The following is a 22,179-nucleotide window of genomic DNA, read 5'->3' on the forward strand; positions in this document are numbered from 1 at the left end:
ATTTAGTTGACAATAGTAAAAGAATTTGGTTTATATCTGAAGATGATTTTTGCAGAACTCAGTTAAGAAAGCAAGAGTATGTAAAGTCCTGAATTAGCTGGCCCCACGAGGCTGTGCATTCCTTTGGGAAAATCTTGTTGAGAGTTTCACATCTATGTCAGATACAGAAACAAGTGCACTGTTTAGTGGGTAGTACAGATAGTAATTTTTTTTTTTTTTGGTTTTTCGAGACAGGGTTTCACTGTGGCTTTGGAGCCTGTCCTGGAGCTAGCTCTGTAGACCAGGCTGGTCTCGACCTCACAGAGATCCTCCTGCCTCTGCCTCCCGAGTGCTGGGATTAAAGGCGTGCGCCACCACCGCCCGGCCCAGATAGTAATCTTTTAGGCTATAAGGATCATCAATCTAGAGCAAAATGAAGTAAGTGTAAAGTGTGTGACTTTAAGAAGAAAGAAGACTTTTATGAATTCATGAAAGGAATCAAATAATAGATCTTATCTAAATTTTATTCCCCAGTAATAAAATAATCCTCATTTTTTTTGCAATGGAAGGAGAGAATTATTAAGTATTAAGCCTCTCTAAGTAGATTAAGTTCTATTTACAAATCACCTTTCAGTTCTGTGTTTCAACAGGAAGTATAGCCATGTGGCATCATATACTAACATTCGTAAACTATCAATAATAAAGCGGCTATAGATGGTGCATCCCAAAGAAGAAGACCAGGAGCTCCAAGCAGAACATTTATGTATCAAAATGCTTTATTAGGTCAGATATTTAGTATCCGTTTTACAGAGCCTGTTACTGCACATGAATGGACATGTTTAGGTGAATGAAGTGGACCTTATCTAACCAGTTAACTGTCTGATAATTGTAGAGTCAGCGAATGAGGCACAGCAACCATTCTACGGAGAATTCTCCCATCGAGAGACGAAGCCTAATGACCTCTGATGAAAATTACCACAACGAGAGGGCTCGTAAGAGTAGGAACCGCTTGTCCTCCAGCTCCCAGCACAGCCGAGACCACTACCCTCTGGTGGAAGAAGATTACCCCGACACGTACCAGGACCCTTACAAGCCCCATAGGAACCGGGGCTCACCTGGGGGATACAGCCATGACTCCCGACAAAGGCTTTGAGGCTGCCGGAACAAACAAACAAAACTACTCATCTGTTGACAATTTGCCATAGCACTGCTAGGAGAAATCAATCATCTTAATTTGGCAAGCACAGCACAGCATCTGCTGTGCGGTGGGCTGCGGTCATTTGATCTAAGGGGCAAGAGTTAAATAGAAATACTTTATGCCCTTGAGTCTAGATGGGTATTCGATGCCCAGTCATATAGGTATTTTTAAGTACTACATTTACATGATAACAGTACCTTTTGTTTTCTTCATAGACTTTAGACACATCAATTTGTAATTTAGGGTACTTATCAAGGCACATATAAAATAATTTCCCGTGTAGGAAATTCCAAATGACCAGTTCCAGTTGGAACCAATTTATAAACCAATTCCTGTTGGAATTTGGGAGAATTGACTGGAAAGTCTACTTGAGCATGTTGAAATCAATTGAAAAATCAGAAAAAAAAGTAACCCAATAAGAAAATCAAAATACTAGTAGAAACCCAAAACCAGCTGTGGTATTTATTTGCTGAAAGCTAAATTTCTACTTCAAGTTGGAAGGTGTAAACATTTTAATAATATGTTAATGTTGCCAGAATGGCTTTTCAACCTCACCAAGTGTATTGATAGTGCCAAAAAAAAAAAAAAAATCTCAGAAATCTTAATGCAGAAATTACATAATCGCCTCAGATTCTAATATTTTTATTTTTCCTGATACAGCTGTTGTATTCCAAGTTATTTTGCTTTCTGTCCAGTCAGTACTGTTAGCCAGTTCGAAGCTGACAAAATAAGGGGGAAAGGAGTTTATTGGCAATGAGAATAAGAAAGAGAAACCCAGGCGTGGCTAGTTATAGGACATGGGAAATGAGGTGCTGTTTCTTCGGTAGTCAGTCTGCGTACAACTACACACATCTGGAGATCTGAAGTCAGATAGCAGAGATGTGGCCAGGCCTTCCTGGGACAAAGGCAGTCGGCTCCAGATGGGAAGTCATCCGTGCCACCACACTCGACCCTGGCACAGGGGTTCTGCCAGCATAGCTCAGTGTCCTTCCCTGACTACACTCAGTCTCCGTCTTTGACTATAAATAATGTTTTAGCAATACACCACAGTTTTTAAATCAAACTAACAACCTTTTTTGTTTGTTTGTTTTTCATGGACATAATCAAATTTGGTACTGAAAGTTACGTTTTCGCAAGAAAAACTAATTGGGAAAAGTTAAAACACTGAATTAAAATCTTGCAGGAAAAAAAAAAACCTGACAGACTCAGAATATATTTGTTCACTAAAAGTAAGGCACTTTTAACATGGGGCCTTAGAGAATTTGGGGACTGCTGTGTTTCATTGCTAGTGAACAGCCTTTACATTTCCAATGAGTGTATGTTTGGAATTGGTGACCCATATCCTAAAGATTAAAGAAGACTTTAATCCAAGAAATTTAGAATTGACTCTTTTATACAAGAAACAAATGTCTTTATGAAAGGACTTGTTTCTAAAATGACACAACGCATGTGTTTTCTAAAACCCTAACTGAAGCTAGACATAAAGGTCTCTTTCTACTAACAAATGCCTTGAAGTCAATGTTTTGAAAACAAGTACAATTAACTTTATATTGTTATTTTCCTCCAAAATTTCAAGACCTGGGCCCTCAAAGCCATGTATCAGTTCATTAATTTTCCTGATTGAGAGAAAACGTTTCCTATTCTTGACCAGTTATTCATATCTCTAGTCCCACCGACCTCATGTGCCCTCCCCTCATCTTGACTGTATGTGCACCCCGTCATGTACCCTGCTCACCTGATAATGAGGCTGCCTGAGATCTTGTAAGTAATCTCACACATTTGATACATTTGAACATGGCCTCAGTCAAATGGACAAGCTGACATCTGATCCCAGCTTGTCATCTCTCTCGTCATCTAGCGAGGCTCACAGAATTTTCTGTTAAGACATTTAAGAGAGCTGTATTCATTGGGCTCTTTATTAAGCATATAATCTTCCATTACTGAATACTTTGTTAGAGCACAGAAGAGCAATCTCCAGCAAACAAACTCTATTTATTACATGTATAGCACATATTTGCATGAGAAAGAAAACATTAGCCAAACATTTTCCTGTATGCTTTACTGGTTTCTTGTTTGTGCGCATAAAAGCATTCAATTGCAGAGAGTACACTTGGGTGTATAAATTTAGAATAGACTGCTGTTCAGCTTTTTCTGCAGTAGCATTAGTAATTTGGTCATTTAACTACTTTAAGATATTTATATTTTATGGCAGGTAGCTGTAACAGCATTTACATATACTTCCTAGTCAACAAAGGTACCATTTCTTTCAACTTTGAAGATTCACTTATTTTTCAAACCTCTCCAGCTTTTCTTTTCCCCCTTTTTGCTCTTCCATGTCATGCTGAAAGAGGGAGGCCCATTTAATCTGTACACAAAACTCATCATCATTAGCCATCAAAAGTTCGTACCTAGTTTGCTTTGCAGTCCTGTCCAAAAGCTAATAAAATTGAAAAGGGTAAAATGTATATTTTTGATGGATGTATATACTATTTCATTTTAATTTGGCATATCTTTCATCTTCCTCCTCTAAGTTTCTCTCCTCCAAAAGAAGAAGAGATATGACTCTTACTTTCCTTTTAAATGCTCAGAGTTGCTTGTGTAAATGACAGAAATCCAAATATATATGAAATAAAAGTTTTACTTTTGTGCAATATACCAAGAACCTTTAAGAAATTCCACAGTTACTTTGTTTTAATTCATTTCACTCAAAATGGCAAATTATGACAAGCAAGAGAACTATTTCTACATCATTGGAGGCTGTTTTCACTTACAGAATAAATCATGGTAGAATTCTGTGGTTCTTTATGATCAGTAACAATGCAGTCTCGTCCAGCTATGAGGAACTGTAGTCCTGGGAAAGGAAGAAATGCAGTTTGTGGGTCCTTGTGCTTATTCCCAAGGCTATAATGTTACGCCACCATCATAGTCAACACTGGTACCTTGTTTATGCTAACACTTAAAACAAAGCCTAGTGGTGTTTACGATTTGCTCTCATCTCTATATAACTCTGATGGGGAGATTTGGATTGCTAGTGATTAGAGGCATGGTTGTCCTAAAAAGACTCTGAATTGTGTGACTATTCAAATCATTGCATTTCATCCTTATGAAATGAGTTTTAAAGTCTGAAACAAATTGAGACAACAATTAGTTCTACTTGTTATTCTAAATAGTGTGTTATTTACTCCAATTTATTATTGTTGTTTGCAGAAATGTATTTTTGGAATGTTAACCTCTTCATACCTGCATACTTGAACTTGTCTTTTGTGTGGGGGCCTTAAATTTCATAATAGAAGAATGGGGGAAGCAAAAGGGGAATGAAGACAAGGAGACTGTGGCTAAAGAAGCTCTCCATCTTCAGCTCTTTAAATGAACAAGATATGGAGACAGTATGTCTCCAAGATACGGAGACAGCATGTCAGTTAAGAATGTTCTAGGCAACCTTAATTTGCAAGCTAGTATATTTTCTTATATAATTTTATTTTGCTATTTGCTAAAAACAGAAGAACACAATACCAACATACAAACTGCCCTATCTCTCTGATGATATGTGCACTACCTCTTCTCTAGAGAAAACAGTCTGTCTGTAAAGGGAAACGTCCTGGTTGTAGAGCGCTTGTTCTGACAACTTTGCCGCAGTTGGTGGTTAAAGGTGTTGAGATACAGCTGCCCTTTAGATTTTACATGGTTCTCAAGTGCTTTCACCATGATTTCATTTCCATGTCAGTAAGATTTTCTTGGCATTGATTTATGACTTATCATGACATGAGTTTAAGAAGAAGCCATCCTAGGAAAGAAAGCAAACTGAAAGGAACTACCTCTGTGTGCAAAGGGTGGCTGATAGGTCTGAGGAAGAGAACTCCAGAGACCTGCTGTTTTAAAGGCAGAGCTGGTTGATCCTCGCCTTGTGTGGGCACGGAGGGTGTGTTGTAGCCACTTACTGGGTGTGGATCTGCACTGTCTAGAACTCTCATGTAATTGGAACAAACGTCTTATCAATGTTTCAAATAAATGCTCCTGTAGCCCTTATTCCTTTATATTTGCCTTTGTCTTTCATGACAGTGTAACACTTTTTAATTATATAAAACTCATCCTTGAATAACCATGAGTTATTTTACAAGAAATTATGTAACAAAATGTGTTTTATTAGTCCTTTATATCTTTAAACATTGTCAACACTGTAACTGTTATCTAGGCTATCGACTTCAGCTGTGTCTGTGTGGCATACACCCGTCCTTCTCTTTGAAATCATAATGATGATTAAACCAGTCAATGTAAGAGCTGTTAGGTGGACATAAAGAATAACTTCTTGTTGAGTTGAGCAATCTAGTTAATCGAAATAGCAAAACTAGCTCATTTGGGCAGATAGCCACAGCATTCAGAAATAAATCTTCAGGATTTCTTCTTGTGTTAAAAGAGCCTTTCTCCAATGAAATGCATCCTCTGATAGCAATGTTTTTATCTACTTGTAGATAATTTAATTCCAAATGCTGCACGTCATGAAAGTATATTATGAGGAGATTAGAAAGTATCTCATCGGATAATCTTAATTAAGGGCTGTAGCTCCCACTTGCCATAAATACATATAAATAAGAGGCAACAGTGCTGAGCTTTGGGGAGTTATAATTTTCCATGAACCTTTCTTTTTGGTGGATGTAAAATGTTCACACAGAGAGGGAAGAAAATGTCACCAGTGAATTCAAAATAGTTTAAGGAATACACTGATTCTTCCTCGTTTGAAAGTTGTAAAGAGTTAAAATGGGCGCTGGGAGCTGACAGTAACAGGCCTGTAGCTTTTCAAGCATTCTGAGTTATATTTTGAACACTTCAATCTCCCAACAAATGGCTATATCTATATTTATGCAGGGGCCTTTCTCGCCCTACTCGCATGCCACTTCACACACTTCACCGAGATCAGTGTGAATTCCATATGCACAGGGATATTACCGACGCGGGGTCATTAACGCTATATTGTTGCATACTATTTTTTATATGCCTTACAATATTTTCTGGGATGTTATTAAAATGAAAGCATTTTATTGCCAAAATAAACCTATGTTGTTACTTCTGCATTAGCAGTAGAAAAATAATGTAGCAAAAATATATATTGTACAGTACAAAATTATAATATATATATATTTTGCCAATAAATGAAAATAGATTGAGGAGAAAGAAGCACATTTGTTATAGCACAAACTTACAACAAAACCCACTGTTAAATTTGGCAGTCCTGTTTCTAGAAGTACGTAGATTTGGTTCTGTGTTTTATCATATTTATTTCATCTCTCATCTTTGTAACTTTGCTGCTTGATGTTTTCCAGCAACTTATTTCATAGCCTTCGATCTGTGAGTGTAATTACTTATTTTCTCCTTAGATAAAACATATAAATTTTAGTTTGTGTTAAGACTCATACTATATTACTATATTTTCTGTTCTTGTTTCTCCTCCTTTGTTAACAAATGGCACACAGTTGAGCTCACGGCTCCTCTGGGCTTTGGATGTTTGAAAGTTTATGTTTTTCCCAGCCTCAAGTTAGAGATCAGTAAAATGTCCACATGGAAAAATATTAAGTAGGGATTCTTTGTTTTGTTTTGTTTTACTTGATACTATTGAAGCATAAGTTAACGCCATTAGCTGTATTTTTTAAGGGGTGGGAGGGAATAAAAAAATAACATTACTAATAGGAAACATACTAAAAATAATAATGGTGAAATGATATAAAAAGATTCCCCCCTATTCCGAGGGCTGTTGATAATCCCAGGCTATTCCTACGTCTCTGCTGATGTGGTCGGGAAAATGCCTTTGTCAAATAACTTTCCTTTTATTTTGGTTATTTATTTTCATAATTTGTCCCTTTCATTTTTGTTATATAGGTATGCATAGCGTTCTGCAAGGCATGCTGGGTAAAATACACTATGCAAATGTATGTGCTGCATGCTTTGTTCCTTCTGCTCTAGTGGCTTCCAAGAAAAAAAATGTGGTGTTATTTTTGTGAACAAAGACATTTAACAAAGAAAATGCAGAGTGCATGCATACAGTATCCTAATTTCTATGGATTTGTTTTATGGAATTTAAATGTGTACAAAAAACTGCATTCATTTTTTTCTTTTATATAATAAATTAAAAAAAGCACTGAAACCAGCATTCTACCTCTCATTTATATTCTGGAAATGTACAGAGGAAATGCCAGACGCCACAAAGAATATTCCTGTAGCTTTTAATGGAAAATAAATCTATACATTTACTCTGTAAAGAAAAAAGATTCAATGAAGTGACTATTTCCTGATTATTCTGTTAGATTCTGAGTTACCAAGAAAGAATGTTGTAGTGGAAAGGATGTACAAATTATACATACATGTGGCATATACCAGAAAAAAAAATGTGTGAAATAAGGCTGGATACAGAAAGTATACTATGTAACCCTTAATGTTCTCAAGACACCATTAAATGGTTAGTGTGGCAATTGCCAGAAGTTTCCAGAATGACAGCTCTGGACTTCTGTGATTGGGGTAGAGATTGCGACTGGACACATGCACATAACCCCGGCGTCTGTTGCCTGTGTTCTGTATCAGGATTGGAATTTGACTTTCATCCCACTGTGGTGGACAAGAAGCTCAAGGGAAATATGCAAGACGTTAGTAGAATGAGAATCACCAAGTCAGTCCACAAACTTGAGCACATTTAATTCATGTGAGCTCCCTGAAAAACCAGGCAGAGTATAGATTAACAGACCCAGCTACAGTTAAGAAAACCAAAAGCTTAGTGTCACTTCTTTCTTAGAAGTATTTAATGCGCGCGCGCGCGCGCGCACACACACACACACACACACACACACACACACACACACCAAAGACCCTCCAGCTAAGTAGTAAGCTGAAGCACACAAAGCAGCGTGCAAATACAAGGTGTTGGCTGTGTGAATAATTTTGTTATTGGGGGAATCTTTCCTAAGACCACCCCAACAGTCAGCCAACAATCTGAAACTCCCAACTGGGAAACAACAGTTCCTTGCTGTTGCGTTAACATGGCATACGCTTGAAACCACCTCGCTCGCCTTTAGTACATTTCCACTGGGCTGTAGGGAGAAATCTCGTCTTTTCACATAACATGCAAGTCAGCATGGTGAGTTCGCTGTGGACTCTAACCACCGCCTTCCAGCAATAACTAAGTACAAGTTACTCAGCGTCCCTATATTCAGATCTGTTACTGTTGTAGCTTTGTTGTGTGACCATTAGATTTGCCTTGCAGTTTATTAGTGATGTCCACTTCTTGTATTCCTTTGTGAAACATCAAACTTCTTTCAACAGGCAGTTGCTCATTTGGCTAAAGTTTATCCTCAGTCAGGCTCCTTTAAGACTGGTCTTAGTTGGGGCTTAGAATTAGACTTAACACCCAGGCATCTAATGAATGTCCTACTTGTGAGTTTTCTCTGACTGAAGGGATCACTTTATACTAATGACTCCCAACCCTTTGAAACAACTATCTGGGGATTATTTTGCAATAATCCTGGTATGTTTTCCCCCTAGAAATGGTTACTAATCAACTACCTATAGAAGCCATATGACACCGAAGACTCAATGGTCTCCTAGTTCAATTTCTGTAGATTTTCTTTCTTCCTTCTCACAATGACTCTATTTCCTTAATTTCAGCTTCCCTAACTACGGGAACACAGAGCAGTGTCTTTGTGGAAAGGGACCATCCTACTCTTATTTGGCTGTCCACCCTCTAGAGTTAGCTGGGAAATGTTTCTGCCAGGGCAGAAATACAATGCACGGATAAAGCTCACCGTTTCTCTTTAGTTAGGGACCACAACCCAGAATCTGTTTTCCAATACCTAGAAACAGCTGTTTTCTTGTGGTGTAACCAGTGCTCTGCTTATTAACAGTAGAATGGTAAAGCAGATGCCTCATGTTCTCATATCTTAAAGTAGAAGTCTTTTGTGGCATTTTGCTCATGACTTAAAAAATTGATAAAATATTTAGGAGGAGAAACAAACACTTTGACATCCCTCATCAAAGTTTCCCAGTTACAGCTACAGTGCCAATTTTGTATTTAATCTATTAAAGTTAGTGAAGATGCTACAGCCGAACCCATCTCCCTTTTCTTGTGAGGGGCACTTGGAAAATAGCCTAAGAACGTTTCTGGAATAGAGTTCTAAAACATGAAATCCTAACATCACAAGTAAATATGGGTCTGGCATACATTAATAAGTTGCCAAAGATGTGTGGGAGTTTGTAAAACTGTCTCAAGAGTTGCTAAAGCGTTGCCTACACTGGATGAGAATGGAAATACTAAAGAGTTCATGTAAATCAGTCATGCAAACATCACTTTTTCTAAAAAGCCTACAGGCTATTAAATAAATCCAGATTTAATACTCTAACTGTACAGACTAGTCTAGTGATTTTATTCTCCTTTACGAATGTCTCGAAGACTGGCAATTGGACACAAGTGTCTAAAGACGATGAAGCACTCCCTTTTCCAGTATATGGTTAGGAGGAGTCTGGTGGAAAGGTCCAGGGCTTCATTTCTTGGGGCTGTTGTGGATGAGGTGGTAACAGGAACAGCTCCAGGGGCCTTGCACAAGTATTCCACCTTTCCCCATCTCTACCTTTTTTCTTCCCTTCTTCCTTTTTTAAAAATCAAAGTTAAAGAGAATAGGAAAAGATGAAGCCGCTTCTGCCTTTTGTTTACTTTTGTGGAAGAAGTAGACAAGCCCAGTGACCTCTCTCCTAAGTACTCGGTTTACAGTAGTCAAGACTATCTATCAGAGTATTCGGGTAACCTCAGAGATCAACCCTCTGGCTTCTACATCGGGAAGACTGAGATCTAGAGATTTAACCTGCTTAGCTAAAAGGAACTAAGAAGTAGACAAAACCAAAAAGGACACAAGGACAAGAACTCTGCTGATCAAGTTCACCAACGATTACTTGTATTTTAGTTTCCAACCACTTGTCCTGCAGCGGACGCAGAGATGGACACCCGCATACCCAGAGGCACAACTGTTCAACTTGTAGGCGAAAAGACGGAAGAGCACAGAGAACATTTGGCCATCTATTTAACAGAAAGGTGACTCTTGAATGAGAGGAAAAGACGTTTGGGTCCTAAAGGAACCAGCGAGTGTCTGTCGACAGCGTTTTGGGACTCGACCGCTCAGCACAGACAGCTTCTGTGATCACTAACCCGGGGGGAGACTTGAGAACTGTTCTAACCAAGAGTGGCCTGAGAGCAGAGGGAGAATGGAGCGGGGAGAGAGCCGATGTGCAAAGACAGAGGTAAGAAAAACTGCAACAACATCAAAAAACAACACAACAAAAACAGGCCAACGACTTCAGCTGCTTCAGTCAGCGGGCAAAAGGCTCAACAGAGACTTAAAGCTCACCGTCGTCGAGGCCCCAACCTGGGACTTTTGGAAATGTGTGTAGGGCGGGAGGTGGGCATGGCTACACAGTTACATTGTGGCTCCAGACTCAAAAGGAACCTCAAACCCGGGCGCCGGCATCCCAGCCCCAGCCACCTCCGCCGCCCCTCCCCGCTGCAGAGGCCTCCAGCCCCCAAGCCCCGCCTCCAGCCCCCAAGCCCCGCCTCCAGCCCCCAAGCCCCGCCTCCAGCTCCGCGCCTGCGCACTGCCCCAGCCCCGCCCCGCCCGGCCCCGCCCCAGCCCCGGCGGCCACTGGAGAGGAGCTGGGGGAGGACGGTGGCCCGCGAGGCTCGAGCAGACAACGCGGCGGCGATGTCCGCGAGCCAGGCGAGCGCCGCGGCGGTAGCGGCGGGGCCTCGCGCGTGGCTGGGCGGCCTGGGCTGCGGCCTCCCCGCGGGTCCCTGGAAGCGGGCGCGCGGAGGGCGCGGGAGCAGTGGCGGAGGCCCCGGCGCGTCCTTCTGCCCCGCAGCCTGAGCCCGGGCGGCTGGAGGGCTTCGGCTGCCCGAGGATGGGAATTCTCTTTACCCGGATCTGGAGGCTGTTCAATCACCAGGGTGAGCCTGGGCAGGGCGGGGTGGTCCCCGGCGGCTCGCCTTTGTCTCCCTCCCGCCGTACACCCATTGCTCCGATTTGATCTCGAGCGCCAAAGGTGTCCTGCCCCACGCCGGGGACCTAAGCACACGACCCGGCCTGCCTCCCTCCCCGACGCCTGCCCGCAGTTGGGTTTGGGCCGCACGGGGAGAAGATGGGGTTCTAGGGTGAAGGCTGGGGGCGCTGGCCTTGGGCCTGGCGGCGCCACCGAGCCCACGGGTTGCAGAATGCGGAAAACTGGAACTCGTGCTTGGACTGTCCGGTTCGCTTCGGGCGGCTCTCTTGCGGGGAGAGAAGGAGGGGGGGACCCACGCCGCGGAACGGTGCTGGGTGGCTCTCCTTTGCCCCGGTTGTTTCTTTGGTAAAGGTCAAGCCTAAGGTCGTTTTCGTTCTTGGGTTGTTAGAGGTGGGTTTGTTTGTTTTGTTTTGGCTTTGGTTTTTTTTTTTAAGGGGGGGGGCGCCTAGTGTTTCGCTGAAAGCTTTTAAAATGACACCTCAGGAGACGTTCGTTAGCCTTAGGTAACTAGCTGGTTACTGTTTTAAGTTCGCCTAAACGCAGACATTGAGGCGGAATGCATAGGGGATTTATTTTAAAAAAATATTCACAAGATGAGTGTGTGAAACTGGAGAGAATACAGGTCTAACAACTACATAGCTACTAAAACGAAACGTAGCGCTTTTTAAAAGAAAAAGAAACTCTAGTTGCAATTCATTCCTTCTCAACAACATGCTGTTTTTCTCTTGTATAAGCTGGTAGCGTTGTTGCTCCCCCACCCCCCAGCCCGGCTTTTTCCAGTTAAAACTTAATGAACGGTGGTGCCTACTCTTCAGACCTGCCTGCTTCTCCTCCAGAATACAGCTGACTTTATAGGAAGACAAGCACTGGGCCTTAGAATCCCCAGTGGGTTCTGCTTTTTTAATAATAATTTTTTAAAAAAAACGATAGTTTAGATAACGGTACTAAATGAAGTGGAAGGGTATTCCCATCAGCGCTGGTCAGCAGTGTGTGCGGATGTGTGTGGGGTTGTCAGTTCCTGTGGCTTCACAGTTCTGTGGGTCTAGATAGTCTCACCTAGAAAAGGAGAAATTTGAGGAGCCGACAGTTTTTGACTATTTAATCTCTAGGTTTGAAGTACTGAAGGTCACATTGTTGCAAAACTGGGGATGTTTTTGTTTGTGTGTCGAGTTCTTTCCTCTTGAATCTAGTGAAGCGGGGGTTTCAGTTCTGCTGTGAGGGGTCGGAAAATGTTATGGGTCAAAGGGTCTCTGGTATTGTCTTCACGTTCATCTGTGAGTCAGTGATTAAACTGTTTCTGTAACTTAAAAATGAATTAGGACTTAAAAAAATACGCAGCAAGTAATAGCAGGAATGCAGTGGTATCACTACAAGTCTTACAGCTTGCGTTTTGACTGTTATTTGTTGAACTCGTTGTTTGAAAATTATGGGAAGAATTAATAGAGTTCAGTTTCTAGAAAATTACCAGCCACTATAGTGAAATTGGGAAGAAACGAATTGTTAAATGGTGTGTCACCACACAGTAACTTTATGGTGTTCAGTATTCTGTCTCACATCTGGTTGGCATTTTTGGACTTGTGTTGAATGGGACCCATTAGTTAGGTGTATCTTTGATGCTTCATTTTGCCAAAGATTCAGGACTAATGTCTATATTATTTTCATAGACTCACCTGGAAAGGGACTCTGGGTAATTGTAGAGTTCGTAATGTTGATGAACTCAGGGAGAGGCTTAGCACTCTGGCACTGTCCAGAAGAAGAGCAGCCAGCGGCGATAGTGAACTGCCTACCGCTCAACCTATGTAGGTGGCACACAGATTCAGTAGAGCTCAAACTTTAGATATTGTAATGTGTTTACATCACTAAAAAAAGTATCTGAAGCTGGTGGATGGTCTACTTCACCATCCCCAACTGAGAGATTAGAGGATGTTGTGGTGGTGGGGTCATCCCAGTACTCAATATTGCAAAGTAGGAGGATCAGAAGTTTAAGGTTATCCTCAGCTACCTACTGAATTCAAAGCCATCCTGGGCTACATGAGATTCTGTCTCCAAAAAAAAAAAAAAAGTTTCAGCAATCCTTGAAAGTAGTTATTGCCCTGGAAAAGAGGAAAGAGATTTCCACCAGACAGTTGGCAAGGAAACAAAAATGAAATGTCACTGCTTATTGGTCTTTTGAGAAGGTGTTCGCGCCTTTTTCTTTTTTACTCCATGTTGACTCAGTGGTTGTATTGTGACCCTTTAGTTTGTTTAGATGCGGGCTTGCTGTTGGTAACTCTATGTCTAAAAGAGCTCTTTACCAGTGGTTTGTTAGATGAACCCGTGTTTGGGCCATCACTTAGTCTAGGTCAGTGTTTCTCATCCTGTGGGTCACAACCCGTCTGGGGTCGAATGACTCTTTCACAGGGGCCACTTAAGGCCATCAGAAAACACAGTTATTTACATTATGATTAATAACAGGAGCAAGATTACAGATAGGAAGTAGCAATGAAAATAATTTTATGGTCAGGGGTCACTGCAACATGTGGAACTGATATTAAAGGGTCGCAGCGTTAGGGAGGTTGGGAGCCACTGCTCCTGGTGGTGGGAATAAGTCGGGGAATAAAACAGGCAGATCTCTATGCCTTCGTGAAGTGTTTATTGTAGTCTAGGAAAGCAAGGAAGAAACTCAGCCTGCCTCTACAGATAAATTAGCAGCTGGTGATCTTAGTGACTCTTGCAACACCCTGTTCCAGGTGTTTCAGCAGGGTTGGTTAATCTGCCCCAGTTGCGTTACTCTCCAAACTTTCTGCTTTACAAATCCACATTAGGGCGTTATTTATTTACAGCGATAAGCCTGGGCTTTCAAACATGCATCTCTAGTGCCAGCGTGTTATACATTCCCCACCCCGACTGCATGCACGCACACACACACACACACACACACACACACACACACACACACACGAGATGGTGGGTGAAAGAACCTTGCCAAGGCCGTGGACTTTCCCTGTTGACAACCATCTGTTGCCCTTCCTATTAGTTGTCGGGAAGGGAATGGAGTTGTGGAGGAGTGCCTGGAAAGCTGCTCACTCTGCCTAGATCTGGTGTTGATCTGTTCCTGGTGTGTTCTCTTTCCAAGGGAACTGAGGCATGGAGGCAAGTGCAGAAGGCCGGTAACTCGCCTAGGAGCCTGCGCCTCATCAGGACGCTGCCTTAAGCTCCAGGTGCACCCTGCCTGCACTCTGGTCAGGTGTACAGAGTGGAGCTTCCTGGAGGGACACCGCAGGAGGAAGTGCCTGTTCTTGGTGACAGTGTGTGCTCTCTGGACAAGCCGATTGTAGCGCACGCACCTTTACCCTTAGTACGTGGCTCTTGCGTGCGTGTAGTGATTAGTTTTATCTTCTTACTAGTCTGTTGTTTAATCAGTACTAGATATTTTCTTTGTAAAACTTGCCAACCTCAGTTACTGTGGGATTTCTATCTCCTAGATATTGCGTCGTTTCTTCCCTGTCTGCCTCCCCCCAGGTGGTTTCTTAGTAGCAAGTCTCTGCTCCCAGAGCCTCCTCACTGGTCTGCGAATGGCAAGGTTATTTTCAGCTTTTAGAAATAAACTTTATGATGCTTTTTAGTCCCCCAAGTTGAATTTTAGTACAAGACAGCTTGATAGACAGTGCTTTCCTAACCTTTGTATCGTCCAGGCTGATTTCTTTGCTCACCGAAAGCTACCTCATTGCCAGCATGTTTTGCTTTAGGCTCTGCTGGCTGAGGGCGACAGGAATGAACATGGCAAATGGAGCTTCTACTTGAGCAGCTGTGTCCCAGCTTTTGCTGTTGGGACACAACTTGTCATCTACACAGTGGTAGTCAGAGATGCAGGTTTAGACAATGCGTAGCTGCCTGGGTATGTCAAAGAAAATGAAAGAGGAAGGACCCATGGACAACAAGAAGCGTTTTTATGACGAAACAGCATTGACTGGCAAGGTAAAGCCCAGATCAGACTCCGAATCCCAGCCGAGAGCAATAGTGTGGTGGTGTTTGGGCTTTCCTGGGTGCAGGAACATTGTGAGAAAGACCTTCTAAATGCAAACTCTCACAAAGCAGTAATTGCAATGACACAGGTGTTAAAGAGTTGGAATGGCCAAAGTCTAAATGACACTTGTCCTCAGTAACATTACTTCCTAACATGCTGTATTGTAGGTTCTATGGAGTATTTGTTCGGGAGCACACTATGAGACACAATTCTAGCACTTGCTGACTCCAGGATTGCGTTCGCTGTAGAATGCTGTTAGGGCTGCTGATGAGGATGGCAGTGGCGAAGAGCCTCAGGTGTGAGGGAGTTGATGCGTGTGCGAGCAGGCCTGATCTGCTCCTGGAGCGTGCTGGGCTAAGCTGGTCTGTGACTGCTGCACTGCCAGCTTCAGCCTTTAGCCTCTGACACAGCGCTGACTTGATGCTACGGCTCTCATCGTGACTCACCCTAGACCTTTGATTAAATGGTCATTGGTACTTTATTGTAAGCGCATTCCTCCCTAGTAAAGTTGGAAGAGAATTTGGCTTGTGGATGTGAGGCCACATGAGGGGCTGAGCCACTGGATTACAGAGTCTCCCCTGGGTTGCACTGCTGTGTTGCTATTTTTGGTTTGGTTTTGGTTTGGTTTTAGGTTTGGTTTTTATAGTCTGTGGCTCTTTGGAGAGTTTAAGTTTTGCACATGTTTGATTTGAGTTCCTTCTTTTTTGTCACAGCAACCTTTTGTGTTACCTTACATTCCCTTTGTGGCTGTTTTAGACATCTCATTTGGGCTGTGTATTTATGTATTTGGGACTTGGGTAGTTTTGTAAAATTAGAAGAGCATTGTCTCCACAGTAGAGAATAGTGCTAGCAAAATTAAATAGAAAATCAATGAGATAATCCGGAGATGAGGTATACTGAACAGCTGTATGGATTTTAGTGCCAGCCAAGAGAGGAATTAGATTTGGATTAAGACATTCCCCCTCTGTCAAACTCCTTCCTCCCTTTCACCTGGTTCCCAATGGGTAACTCCTTTCTCCTGTCTGCTTTATCTGCAGGGGACATAGAAGGCCTCTGACTTTGGGTATTTCCATCACCTTCTTACCTTTCCTGCTCTGCCTTCACTCAACCCTAACTTTTGCCTGTTAGGTCGTCTATCATTCCCTATCTTGTAGACTATAAAATGATGTTCTCTTTGCAGGCTAGATCTAATATCTGGCTGATTGTTTTTTTCCATCCTGGATAGTCTTACCTGCTAAAAGCTTCCTGCTATGTCTCCTGATCTGGGTTCTCACAACGCATTATCCACCATATGCTCCAACCCCTTGGTTTCTTTATTTCTAGGTACTCTGGCCTTTATTTAGAAGGTATCCTGAGAAAATGAAGTTCTTATGCTACCAGCCTCTTCTGCCCTCTGCCTTGCCTTAGCATCTGTTAATGCATGGTGGTTTTGTTCATTGTTCTTGCCTCAGTTGTCCTGTTCAGCACGTGTCTAGGTGTGACTCCCCCCTTCCCATGTGGCCAGGTGTGACCCTCCTGCCTTCAAAAAGCTTTCTTAGGTTTTTTTTTTTATGTAGATAATCCTTTCTAGGCACTAAGAAAAACAGTGATTTTAGAATTGGGCCATAAGTCCCTGAAGGCCTAGCTAAAGATCACAAAACCAAACAGAAACAAGGAACCGCAACTGCTGTGCAATCCGAGTGAGGGTTCTGACATGAAAGCTGCTATTTTAGGGAACCAGATAGTTTTCCTGCCAGTGTCTCCTCCTAGTCAATGTATCTTTTAAAGCTCAATTTAGAATTTAATTACTGACATTTTTGAATGATTCTTTATTATGCAAGGATCATAGTACATTTAACAGTAAGCTGGCTCTCATTTCAGCTACGTTTTCCCTGATGACCAACCAAAATGATACCAAAGAGACCCTCTTTAAAACTGAGATTTGTCTTCAGAGGTTAAAGGATTCAACATCATTGAGAATGTAAAACTCGATAGATAGCTCAGGCTCTGGAAGCAAATAGGGCAGAAAAACAGCAGGCTTTTGAAGAGTGTTGGCACTGCCGAAGTGTGCTCTCACAGTCTCCTTAGGTGATTAAGGGCTGTGCAAAATAGATAATGTGCTTATCATCCGTGGGCACATTGTTTACACACACGTGTGTGCTGAAGTCATCTTTATAGTTACAGACCATAGATTCTTGTATTTTGTATTACTTTTGGATGAGTTCTATTTATTTTGTAATGTTTTTAGGAGATTATTTTTTTCAGAGTACCAGAAATCTGTCCAAATTTTGTCCTGTAGCTAATCATGGGGTAGTACAAAATGTATTCCTCAGGATGGAGCTGATGTTTTAGAAAGGCTCTAGTTTGTATTAAAACCGAGTCTTACTCTGCTGCTGTTAGCCTAGGGGATGCTGTGTAAACTGTGCTAGCCTGGAACTCAGCTGCCATGCCTCTGGAGCGCTGTGGTTAGAGAGGTGTGCCACCACAGTCCAAGAAGGCCCACTATAAAGTCAGTATTCAACTAGTAAATTTCTTTTTGTTTTAATACTTTTGTAGGTTCTTGTATTAACAGAACTGAAGAAAGCATACATCATCAAATGTGTAATGCTTACTTTTACAAGGAAAAAGTAAAATTAGGCAGTCTGTGCTAATTAGAAGTATACCTAGCAGAAAGGTGCCCTAGCTGCTATGCTGAATTTCCTGATTCTGATGCACATGTGACCCCTCTGGGAAGCATCGTCCGTAGCCATGATGCCTGTAACAGACTTGGCTGGAGTTCCCTGCATTTCGAGAGTTTTATGATTTTAATTTAACCATAAAATATGCTTTTCCTCAGAGGAAATTGGTCACTGTTGCTTTATTATAAAAACACTAAAAATAAAGTATTTTTAAAAATCTAAAATCGGTAAGTCTCAGAAACAACAGTTAGGTTGCCTGTGAGTGACTCCTGAGTGTTGGGCCAGGGTGAGGGAGCCTGTCCTTGTCAGCTAGTTGGGTTTGTTTTGTTTTTTAAGACGGTGCCTTCCCATGTTGCCTGGTCCAGCCTAGAACTTGTGATCTTCCTGTTAGCCTCCTAAGGTGCTTGTCTAGTTCCTGGCTTGTCAAGTTCGTTTGAAGCATTTGTCTTTATTGTACTTGCTGATGTTCTTCTGGGGTGCTCATTTTTGTGTGTTGCTTTCTCTGAGTTTGTCTACTCTCAGATGGTAGCAGGGTTGAGCTTGTGGACTCAGGAGATGGAAACCCACTAGAGTACTATCAGTTGGTGTAGTCTGGTGACTTTTCCATAACATGCTTTAGATAAATATATTGACCCTTTGCCAAAGTGTCGATCACTTTGTCTGTGAGCCTGTGCCTTCCCCCTAGTCATCTCCAAGTATGGAATGTAATAGGCCCTGGGGTCTTCAAAGGATGCTGAGAAACTATGTGATGAAGGGTCATCATGTCACTTGAGGACTCCAGAGAGAGGTGCTAAGCTGCCTGGGGTTGACTTGTTAAACTGGATTGAGTTCAATTTCTCTATTACTTGATGTTGTACCTTTTATGACATGGGCACCTATATATTAGGATCCCCCATCTGGGGTAAATGGTAATGATCTGTAAAATGCCTGAATAGTAAAGATCTCCTTACTCTAATGTTAGAATCCTCAACATTGATTCTTCATAGCATGAATATTAATTTAGTGCTTATTAAATACCCATCTTTTCCCAGGAAGAATTATAGTTACCAGGAATATATGTGTTCCATGTGTTTGAAGGGTACCTGATTAAGCTTAGATTTGTGCACATGCAAATAATTATAGGTGCTTTGCTGTGGCTCTGGTAGAATGAAAACCCAAACCATATAAAATTAAGAGTTCGCTAAATAAAGAATTAGAGAGAAAACAAAAGAAAAACAAGGCACCAGAGACAGGGAGAAAATTTAGGAACTGTGATGCCCCAGAAGCGAGGGTGAGTCCCTGCCACTGTAGCTGGAAGGCCTTACAGTTGTTTGTCATAACAGTTCTGTGGGTAAGTATACTCGTCATTTAGTTACCCACAGAAAGGGTTCTTCTTTGTCTCCCTCTTTTCCGCACTCCACATGGACATACCCAAGGGATGCCTGAATTTTCACAGATGGAGACAGTGACAGTGACAGACTTTAGTCATTTCTAATTGTTGTGATCACATTTGGGGATACTTTGCTGAGCATAGACCTTTATAGGCCAAGAGAGAAAGAACAGTGCTCCAACTGCCTGGAGAGGTTGATGTGGGAGGTCTCTGTAGAGTGAGGACAGGCAGAGAAAGTGAGCTCAACCACACTTCTTGTTGGAATATTCTTTGGATTCTAAGAAAGTTTGAAAGTGCTGTGTGCCGACTTATATGACATTACAGAGAAGTGAAGTAGGGGAGTGTGTGTCGTAAGTCACTGTTGGTTTGTTTATTTCAGAGCACAAAGTTATCATTGTTGGGCTGGATAATGCGGGAAAAACCACCATCCTTTACCAGTTGTAAGTATTAACTGCTTAAAGTTTAATCTTGTTTCTGGTTACTCTTTCTTCTTTTGTGATATTCAGTCAATGAAATCAATGAAAAACTATGTGGCTCCAAGGAGACTCCCCATAAGCCGGGACCCAGACTTAAACAGCTGTTTGTGGTGAGCCAGAATTTACATGACATCAGACATGCTCATTGTATTGAGCATCTAGCTTTTAGAAAACAGGAAAATACTGGATTATACAGTTTGCTGAGACTATCTAATATTCTGAAGCCATTATTTATTTTGAGCTCATAGAAAAAGGACACTTGGGTATGAAATAAAGAAGTCATGCTGATTTGTCCCTTGATGGAATCCTGAGATGAGCAAGCTTCCTCACTGATTTTGTGAACTTTTCCCCTCCTAGTTCCATGAATGAAGTTGTACATACATCCCCCACAATAGGAAGTAATGTGGAAGAGATCGTGGTTAATAATACCCGTTTCCTGATGTGGGATATTGGTGGTCAAGAATCTCTTCGTTCTTCCTGGAACACTTACTATACTAACACTGAGGTAATAATCTCAATGCTGACACACAAGCATTCTGAGTCCTTGAGAAGCTTTAGGATTTGAGTCATTATAGTCCTTTAAAAACAGGACAGTACTTTGACTTTAGAGTGTAAGCATTGTCTGCTATGCTCGACTCTAGTTGTCTTCCATTCCTTGTTTCAAATCCTTGACTGTATATTCACTATTAAGTCTCTATAGGGAGAATGGGTGGTTGGTTGATTGGGTTGCTTGATAAAGTAGTTTATTTAATGACTTACATCTCATGATTTCTGATTGCATTTTCTTCTCACTATTTATATGTGGCTAAGTGGAAGAAATCCTAGCCAAGTGAAAGGGCTCTTCTGTGGTTTGAGTCCTAGCCAGCTTTTGCTGTGTATCTTCTTTTATTCAGTGCAGTTACACTTAAAGATACCTCTTGATTATAAATCATTTTAGACATAATCATATGCTTTTATTTACATGTTAATGTTCCAAGAGAAAAATTTAAACCTATGACACATTCATTATGTAGGCCTATAAATTGAAAGGTCGCACCAATGGTTTTTGTGGTGTGGATGATAAGATCTTAAAAATATTCTACACATATGTAAAGATGATATTCAAATCACTAATGATGCTACTAAGTGTCTCTCATGGTCTGGCCCCAGCTTTCGTTAGCATTCCATTGTATTTGGAGGGAATGGATGTATGGCTTATAAAGGTGTATGGAATGCCCCCATATAAATTGCTCCAGGCGTTGTCAGCTTTGAAAAGGGTTTATTAAAATACTATGTTAGAATGAGTATCACAATAATAAAGCTATCAAATGAAATCTTGCAGTTGGTAGAAACTGAAGAGTAAAAAGGCTAAGAATCACAATGGTTTATTTGGAAATTACCAAGTTCTAAAAAATAAAAAAAAATGTGTTTTAATAACAGGCAATGTGAGCATTGTGCGTACAGTAACCGCACATTTGCTCTGCTTCCCTCTTGCCTGATGCTCTTGGAGTTAAGAGTGCAGTGGGGTCTCATCGTCTGTTCAACACAGGCTGTGTTTGCATATCAGTGCCCTGGATATAAGGAAGCTCTTGTTTTTAGATGCCAGTTAATACTTCTAGTGTTTGGGTTTTGTTTTAAATTACATTGTAGTGTAAATACAGGGATATAGGCTCATTAGTATTTATGTAGTAATTTAGAAAAAAGTGTTCGCGTCATGTTCTTGTCCTTTGTTTTACTTAAAAATGAGTAAGTGTGCCGGGCGCCAGTGGTGCACTTGGAAGGCAGAGACAGGCAGATCTCTGTGAGTTTGAGGCCAGTCTGGTCTAGTTCTGAGACAGGCTCCAAAGCTACACAGAAACCCTGTCTCAAAAAAAAAAAAAAAAATTGAGTAAATGTGTTTGAGTTACAAATGAGTCAGAACCCCAGGCTTTAATAAAGGGAAAATAATAAGCACCCCTGGGTCTCTTACATTACAGAAGATTTTAGTATCTTGATATTAAATAAGTATCTTATTTTGTAAAAATACAAAATAAGTACCTTGGATTTTCAGACACCAGGTTCTCTAAGTCACTAACGATTTTTTGGTGATTGCTTTAGTTTGTGATCGTTGTCGTGGACAGCACAGACAGAGAGAGGATCTCTGTGACTCGAGAAGAGCTCTACAGAATGCTAGCCCACGAGGTAAGTCTGCTGCGGTGGGGGGGGGGAGGGCCTTCGTATTACATTTGATATGTGCTTTACAGTTCCTCGTAAGGATTATTATTGCAGTTTTAAAAAATAGTAATCTCTTGGTCATGTTTGCATGTCATTCCTGTTTAGTGATTGATACTTCCCAAATTTGAAGTGTGTCTGGAAGCAGGAGAAAGATGGTGCAAGCAATCACAGATTGCTATTTAACTTTGATAAATCTAATTTAGATGCTTCACTGAGCAAAAGGAATTTCTACAAGTAGTTTTCCTTTTCTGTATGGGTAGATTATTCATACAGTGGGT

At 41.4% G+C, this 22,179-nt stretch overlaps 2 protein-coding genes across 6 annotated transcripts in view; both read left to right on the top strand.

Moving 5' to 3' along the window:
- Cacnb4 (calcium voltage-gated channel auxiliary subunit beta 4) overlaps nucleotides 1-5,211 on the top strand; it is a 249,431-nt gene extending 244,220 nt beyond the window's left edge. For all 5 annotated transcript variants that reach the window (XM_050139961.1, XM_050139962.1, XM_050139963.1 and 2 more), the window contains one exon: nucleotides 872-5,211. In XM_050139961.1, the coding sequence (XP_049995918.1) occupies nucleotides 872-1,132 (261 nt within the window). In that variant the 3' untranslated portion in view covers nucleotides 1,133-5,211. The remainder of the gene's footprint in view (nucleotides 1-871) is intronic.
- A 5,628-nt stretch (nucleotides 5,212-10,839) lies between these two features.
- On the top strand, nucleotides 10,840-21,916 carry Arl5a (ADP ribosylation factor like GTPase 5A). Its single transcript, XM_050139951.1, has 4 exons — nucleotides 10,840-11,147; nucleotides 19,612-19,672; nucleotides 20,066-20,213; nucleotides 21,785-21,916. Exons 1-4 carry the CDS (start codon nucleotides 11,102-11,104, stop codon nucleotides 21,914-21,916), a joined length of 387 nt encoding a protein of 128 aa, XP_049995908.1. The 5' UTR covers nucleotides 10,840-11,101.
- The last annotated feature ends 263 nt before the right edge of the window (nucleotides 21,917-22,179 follow it).

This window comes from Alexandromys fortis, unplaced genomic scaffold, assembly GCF_014885135.2.
Source record: "Alexandromys fortis isolate MF-2015 unplaced genomic scaffold, M_Fortis_MF-2015_v1.1 scaffold_33, whole genome shotgun sequence".
Classification (NCBI taxonomy): domain Eukaryota; kingdom Metazoa; phylum Chordata; class Mammalia; order Rodentia; family Cricetidae; genus Alexandromys; species Alexandromys fortis.